The sequence below is a fragment of the Hevea brasiliensis genome, chromosome 4 (assembly GCF_030052815.1).
Source record: "Hevea brasiliensis isolate MT/VB/25A 57/8 chromosome 4, ASM3005281v1, whole genome shotgun sequence".
Classification (NCBI taxonomy): Eukaryota; Viridiplantae; Streptophyta; class Magnoliopsida; order Malpighiales; family Euphorbiaceae; genus Hevea; species Hevea brasiliensis.
In genome coordinates, this window is record NC_079496.1 from 21,287,699 (window position 1) to 21,295,361 (window position 7,663).

The window sequence follows — 7,663 nt, forward strand, 5'->3', positions numbered from 1 at the left end:
ATAAATTTAAAATACATTATACATTGAATAATATATTCACAATCCATTCACACAAATTAAAGATTAGACAATTTTTTTTAATACATTTAGATATCATTTGTTTCACAGAAAATAATTTATATATGAAAAATATTTTTAATAAAAAATATTTGTTAAATAAATATTTTTTATGAAAATATTTTTCATTATTTAGTTGTAATATTAAAATAATAATATGTATTTATTTCATGTATGTATAAATATTTTTACATTTTAAAAAAATTAGTAAAGTCTGAAAAATAAAAAATAATTTTTTATTTAAAAAAAAGAAAGTCATCTATATTAAAAATAACTTAATTTTTTCTTTGACCAGTATAATATTTTCTATGATCATTTTTTCTAAATACTCTAAATGCTAAAAACTATAAAAATATATATATATTTTTTTAAAAAATATTTTTTATAAAACAAATAAAATTTTAATAAAAAAAATTCATTTCGCCCGTAAATAATATGTTTATATAATAAATACAACCGGGTTATATTCATTATCATTTTCTTTTTATATTTATATTAATTTTGAAAAAACATATTTTATAATTAAATTAATTTAATTTAATCTCATTATAATTTTAAATCTTAAAATAGTTGGCTTTAAAGTGTTGGCCCATGCATATAAAAATTCTTAAAATTCTATAATATATTAGATATGAAAGAAATTAAATAGCATAAATATATTGAATTAAAAATAACTTTATTTTAATATTTTAGAAATTCTTAAAGGTTATAAGAGCTACAGATTGAACCATGAGTTCACTTGACCACTAGGTTATTGAACCAATCACAATGGAAAAATAGATTGAACTAATTAAAATAATAGTGCAATATTCATATTGTAATTATAATTAATTAAAATTATAATAAAAAGTAGAAATTTAATTATATATATGAGTGATAAAGGGTATCATAGTAATTTTGATTGTTTCCCTTGGTATGTGACTATTTTAAGTATCTGCATTGACCATTGATGACGGTTATTAAAACTGATCCAATCATTAAATTAGTACTGACAAAAGATTAAAAATTTAAAATTTTAATAGGTTTAATTGATATATTATTAAATAAATATTATTAATAATCTCTTAAAAGACACTAATAATACATTGTCTCAATTAATAATTCATTACATTTTATAAATAAATTTTGGAATAAATTTAATTATATTTTAAATATAATAATTTATTAAAACAATTTAAAATTTTAGATTTAAATAATAATATTTTATAATAAAATATACTTAAAATAAAATTTCATATTAGTAAAATTATTTAAATCAGTAAAAAATAAATATTTGATAAATAAAAATTTTACATCGTAATCAATAAATTAATTTAATAATTTAATATTTTTTTATTGTCATAATTCAAAAGTATATATATAAATTTTAACTTTTTTTAAATTATTTAATGTAAATATCTATTAAATATATTTATATAAATGATGAAGTAAATGTGCAACTTACCTAGTGTGCATTGTGGGCTTTGCAATTAGTAGTATTAATTTTTTTTTATGTAAATCAGCCCTTTTGAGCTCCATCAGTTTACCGATTATCCAGTTGATTCACGCAGATTAATTTTAATTTGCACTTAAAATGGTTTTTAGTTTGGACTAAATCAATTAATGATTTGATTTCTGATTAAAGGAATTTGGTCGGTTTGCTATAACCAGCGACAAAGTCAAAAAATTCATTTAATGAGCTCAATTAAAAAAATATGTAATTCGTAAAAATAATATAAATTTACAAGAAAATTTTTCAAAAACAAAATCTACTTGCTAAAAATTAAATGAAAGTTGTTGTTGATTAAAAATAATAATAAATGCTTAATATTAAGAATTATTATACTTACAATATATTAATGGCTTAAAATTAAAAATTTATCTTGAATTTATTTTTTTTTTCATAATAATCATGAAAAATAAATTTAACTAAAATTATAAATTAAATAAAATAAATGATATGACTTTAATTTATAAAAGAATTTTTTTTTTTAATTTGAGTTTAAGGAAATTATAGTAAGCGAAAAATTTCAATAATATCAATAAGATTATAAGAAGAAAATCACTAAAATTTTAAATTGATGAAAAAAATGACAAAACAAATGTACTAAAATTTCATTTAATAATTTATCCAATAATTTAAATTTCAAAGAGAAGAAATTAGTGATTGCGGTAAAATAAAATTGATAGTAAAGAATAAACCAAAAAATAATAATGTCTTAAATTTTTTTATAAAAAAATTTACGTTTCACTATTAATATCATTCAGTTAAAATTTAGAGTTTTATTTTTTATAAAATTAATAATACTCCGAAAAATTTTTAAAATATTAAGACAACAATTGATTTTTGAGAAATTACTACCATATTATACCCCTATAAATTTTTAAAATACTTATTAAAATTTTGTGTAGCCTAGTACCTCATTAAATTTATATAGCGATAATTAAAAAAAATACTAATATTTTAAAAAATTACTATTATACCCTTAAAAATTTTTAAAAGATCAGGGCCAGTGCCCCCTTGACCCAAGTGTAGCTCCGCCCCCTGACTATAACAACAGAGAAAGTAACTGTATTATCAATCATAAGTACTTTATTTATACAATGAAAATAGAAAAAAAATTAAATTTTTATTAACAGGATATTTTTATTTTTCATTATCAATATTTGAATTCTTAATTTTTTTTATTAATATTTTTTTTGTGTCTACATGTATTTTTATACATTGTTTTAATTAAATTTATCTTGATAATTGAATTCAACTATATGCTTATATATTTGAACTTGAGGTTGACAATATAACATAAATATATATTTGAAACTAATATAGTTTTATCAAGAGGTGTATTGTCTTGTTTTATGTGCAATCTTTATAAAAAAAATAATAAAAAAAAAAGAGTAAAAGACCCATTTTGACCCTTTAACAAATGTTTGATAGTTAAAAAAACCTCTTAATTACAATAAGAAATCTCAAATTTTCTAAGCCAACATACATTTACAAAACAAAGTAAATACAACCAAATGGTATGTAAATATAACAAACCTGCTATTGGTGGGATTTTGACCTGGGACCTCTTGGTTTCGGGGACCCAACCTTGGATAGGCAAGAGTGTAATAGCTAAAAATATAGAAGATCATGGGTGGAATAAATCAAAATAAAATGTTAAGAGGTGCAATAGAGTTTTCCTTAATTGTTCAATAGCCAATTTATATATAAGGTCAAAAAAATATCTTCAAACTCTTAACTGCAGCAATTTACTCAAAGCCTGAACATTTTAACCAAGTAACTCTACCTGAATCCACTGACTTAATATCTAAATTAATATTTATAATAATTAGTAATTATACATATACAATGTCTGCTGATTTTCACAAATAAATAATCAAAGCACACCTTCAGCTAAATAAAACAATAACTGCGTTAAACATTTATGGAAATCATCTCCCAACGAATTCGCAGTTTCATTGTTCAGAACACTACCGATAAGTAACACAACTATGAATCAATCACATCATTGCGTACCAAAAGTTACAAATAGCGTTCAGGAACTGATGCATGTGTCCACATCTATTTTGCTACTCTTGGGTCTTGGCCAAAAGTTACCAAGCATCAGCTCCCTTAGTTGCACCAAGAATAATTGCAACAGTGGCCACAACAGCCTGCAGAAAGAGCATTTTTCTTGCATTTTTAGGCAGGAACAGACAAAATAATCCTTCATTTCTCAACCCCAGTCAGCAAAAATTTAAAAAAAAAAAAGAATGCAGTTTCAATTTGCATAGCGATCCTTATATGAGCGGGTGACAGTGACTATAAATCATAGAAACTAAAGTAATATCCAAAAGGTACTCACTTGATGACTGCATGTATCACAAGGAAACACATACTAAAGCATACACTGCGAGTTTTGAAAAGCAACCAAAAGAGAATTTGAATTTCCTACATACAACTAACAAGCTTCTATATAAATATTTGGATAATAGAGACATGAAAGTCTCTTATGAAGAGAATAAATTCCTCAAATGTGGCAGAAACTTGATAGATTGTATCTAATTTACTTTATTTCAATAACCATATTGCTAGTGGCTTTGAGAGAGAGAGGAAAGAGGGTGGGGATAAGAGAAATTAAAAAAAAAAAAAAGAGGGAGAGAGAAAGAGAAAGAGAGAGAGAGAGAGAAGCATAATGATCAACTATGGCAATGAGGATGATTAGGGTAATTCTAGTCAAATAGATTAAATCATAACTTTTGGAATTACATGCAAGCAGAATGAAATATTTAAAGGCTTCAAGCATTGTCAACTTTAAGGAAAGTAAGATGCACAGCTTTACTTGGCATTGCAAGGAGGTTTTTTCCATGTGACCTCCATAAAACACTGGAACAACCTTATGGTTTCACTAGTATCCACCCTATGAAACCACAAATATTATACATCTCTCACTATTTTGAGATATAATCTATTCTGAATTAGAAAGAGAAAAAAATCCAATGTTATAAGGAAAAATTGGAGAAACAAATCATAAACCCAAGCGGTATGGTTACCTTTTCCTATATGGTTATTTATAAATTATAATAGTGAATTCATTTATAGATTCTTCATTCTTCTATTGTAATAGAAAAGATACCCTTAGATATTCCCTGGAATTGATAGTCACAACTTCCGATTGACTGATATAATTTCCTTTAGGATGCACCAAGATAGGCATTTGGAATGTAGGAACATGAACTTGATAGTTTTAGTGCTTATAGTGTATAAATTTTCTTTGAGTAGATTCATGAATGGAGACTAATTCATGAATATGATTTTAACTTGTTTGAGTGTCTACTTGGTTAGAGTGGAGAAAGCGAATCTATATAGCCGACCCCAAATTTTTGGGATAAAGGCTTAGTTGAGTTGAGTTGAGTTGAGTGTCTACTTAGTTGATAAGCCTGCTTTTAGGCTCTCAATTGTTGAATTGAGGTGTTTGGTAAGTATGACATTTAGAACAACTTCTAAAAAAAATCAATGGTAAGCAGTTCACATTATAATAGAGCTGGGATTTAAAAATGTCAGCTTTGGCCCTTCAACTGTTGGCTATTAACTGCCAATTATTGACTGCAAATGTTGAACCAAGCAAGCATTTTTTTTACATTATAAGGATGCTTATTACATTTTTTTTCTTGTTTGTGAATACATATCTTTTTAATCACTTTGCAATGCAGCAGTGAACTGCTAACCAACCTAATAGCCTAGTAACCAAGTCCCTTCACCTATTCAATGTCACATCCTAGCTCAAAAACTATGATATAATATAGAATACAGAGGCATTTCTATATTTGTAATTCCTCATCCAGCCAAAGAGTTCACTGCTTCTTATATAGTACATTATTGTGTCAACTTAAGATCTCAAAAAATTCACTAATCTGCATAATCTATTAACAATCGATTTATATACAGTGTGACTGCTAGTTGTGCAATTTACAGCTTTCTCCAGTGCGGCAATCATGCATATCAAGATATTTCTTCCGTGATTCAATTGTTCAGAACAACATTTCAAAAATTTAAAAGAATAACAATATTTTTTTGATAAAAAATTGAAATTTAGATGTAATTTCATCAAATAACAAAAGAGTATAGCACAGTAACTTGCAAATTTTCAGGAAATGAAAGAGTCACTCACAGCAATTGTGCAAGCAATGTATCCTGGTTTCTCTCGTGGATCAATCCTTGCACATAGTAGAACGAATAGCCCAATATACCAGGGGATAGAACCGAGAAAGAAACCGATTATAAACCTTCATGAAGGGACGGTCAATATATAAATAATAATGATTATAAATGAAAGGTCTAAATATTCAAAAAAAAAATTACAAGAAAATACCCTTAAACAGCTCCCTTTGTACTAGAAGCATTTCATAATCAAGAATGAAGCCCCAAATATAACTCTATTTATTAAGTACCAAAGAGTAAGCACATCCAAACAAACAAGAAAAGCTCAGCCATCATGATATTAACATATAGACATAAAACATGAGCAAGTTTTAGCATCAATTGGTCAGCTCATTTAGCTCTAAAGATTAAAATCCTAAACTATTCTGCTCAAATGAAAATTTTATGAAGTCATACTTGCAAAACTCGATGAATATCCAGACATTGTAAAGCTCAAGTGAAAATTTTTATAAACCAATGAGGCATCCTTGTATTTGCTGCCTGTTTGAAACTTTAAAATGTTAATAACTTACAAGAACCAGCCAACACCAATACCACAGCAAGGAAGACGGCGCTCTCTTACAGGTCTTCCTTCAGCAACAGCATAACCTGAAACAATTTAAGTCAAACAAATTTTTTAAAATCCAAAAAAAAAAAAGAGAAAATCTTGATTTATTTAAACGAAGAAAAATTTGTGGCTAACTAAAATGTAAGCTAATAAAGAACAGCGATCAGATTCATACCTGTGACGGTTTGGTAACCGTGAGCATAATAGGAGGGATCCTGAGGCGGAGGAGGGGCGGAAGGCTCAGTAGCTCCAGGGGGAGGAGCAGGCTGAGGGAAGCCGATGACAGGCTGGTGGTGGGGAGGAGGCGGAGGAGGATAATTAGCAACGCCTTGAAAGGTACCATACTGGGGCGGCTGTTGCTGCTGGTGGTGGCGGCGCTCGACGACGCCTCTGTTGCGTGCTTTGTCTTCTTCGCTCATGGTTACTAGTGATTAGGATTGGGAAGTGAGAGAGGGTTTTGTTTGATTTTTTGAAGAGAAATTGAGGAATCGAAGTAGTTACTTTGAGACAGCACAATAGAATGAGATTGGCAATGCATCGACTCATCACCGTTGGGACACTTTGGTCGCAATTGTTAGTTAGCTGGCATTAATTATTTTTAATTTAAATTAATTATGGGTAAAAAGTAGACTTTCCCTTATATTTTGTCCATATATTTTATATTGAAAAAGGTTTTCTGAGTTATTTTCGAGGGTGAAATTAGGAAATTAAATCAGTGGGTCGTAAAATTTTTATTTTATTTAATTTAAAAAAAATATTATATATAGTAATAAATTATGTACTAAAAGAAAAAAATAATAATAATGTATACAAATTTTTAATACATATTATAATTAAGTAGAAAAAGAAAATAATTTTATAAATTAATAAATTTTTAACGTATATAATTAAAGAATCATTTTAAAATTAATCTTTTATTCGAATTCATAAATAAGTCTTTAAAATTTTCATTGTAAAATATGTCTTTTTAATAAAATAGTAAAATATGAATTATAAAATATATAAGGCCGAGTACACAATTCAAGATAAAGTTGCTCAGTCTAATGCTGGAAAAACAAGAGAGACTCACACACTCTTTTTGTTTTTTTCTTATATTTTACTTTATAATGTTTATTTTTTTTAAGTAATATAATGTTGGTTTTTTCAGGGGGCCTCCCGCCACCGACCACCACCCAAAGTGCTGGAAAATCTGGTTTGAAACTCCCTCACGTGCAGAGCACGTCCCATCAACTTTTTGGTCAAAATTTGATCGATCCGGCCACTAATTAGACTGAGTTTAGCTCCAATCACCTTTTAAATTTTGATAGCTTTTTAAAGACACAAAGAATGTGAATTTTTGTTAAGCGGTTTATCCAATTTAAGCTTGAAAAGTT

The 7,663-nt window shown here is 27.0% G+C and overlaps 1 protein-coding gene across 1 annotated transcript; it reads right to left on the reverse strand.

Annotated features, from left to right (window-relative positions):
- Positions 1-3,339: 3,339 nt before the first annotated feature.
- On the reverse strand, positions 3,340-6,842 carry LOC110645754 (60S ribosomal protein L18a-like protein). The gene is made up of 4 exons (XM_021798995.2): positions 6,466-6,842; positions 6,256-6,331; positions 5,694-5,808; positions 3,340-3,696 (listed from the first exon to the last, which is right to left on the reverse strand). The coding sequence occupies exons 1-4, from the start codon at positions 6,707-6,709 to the stop codon at positions 3,637-3,639; spliced, it is 495 nt and encodes a 164-aa protein (XP_021654687.2). The 5' UTR covers positions 6,710-6,842; the 3' UTR covers positions 3,340-3,636.
- Between the last annotated feature and the right edge of the window lie 821 nt (positions 6,843-7,663).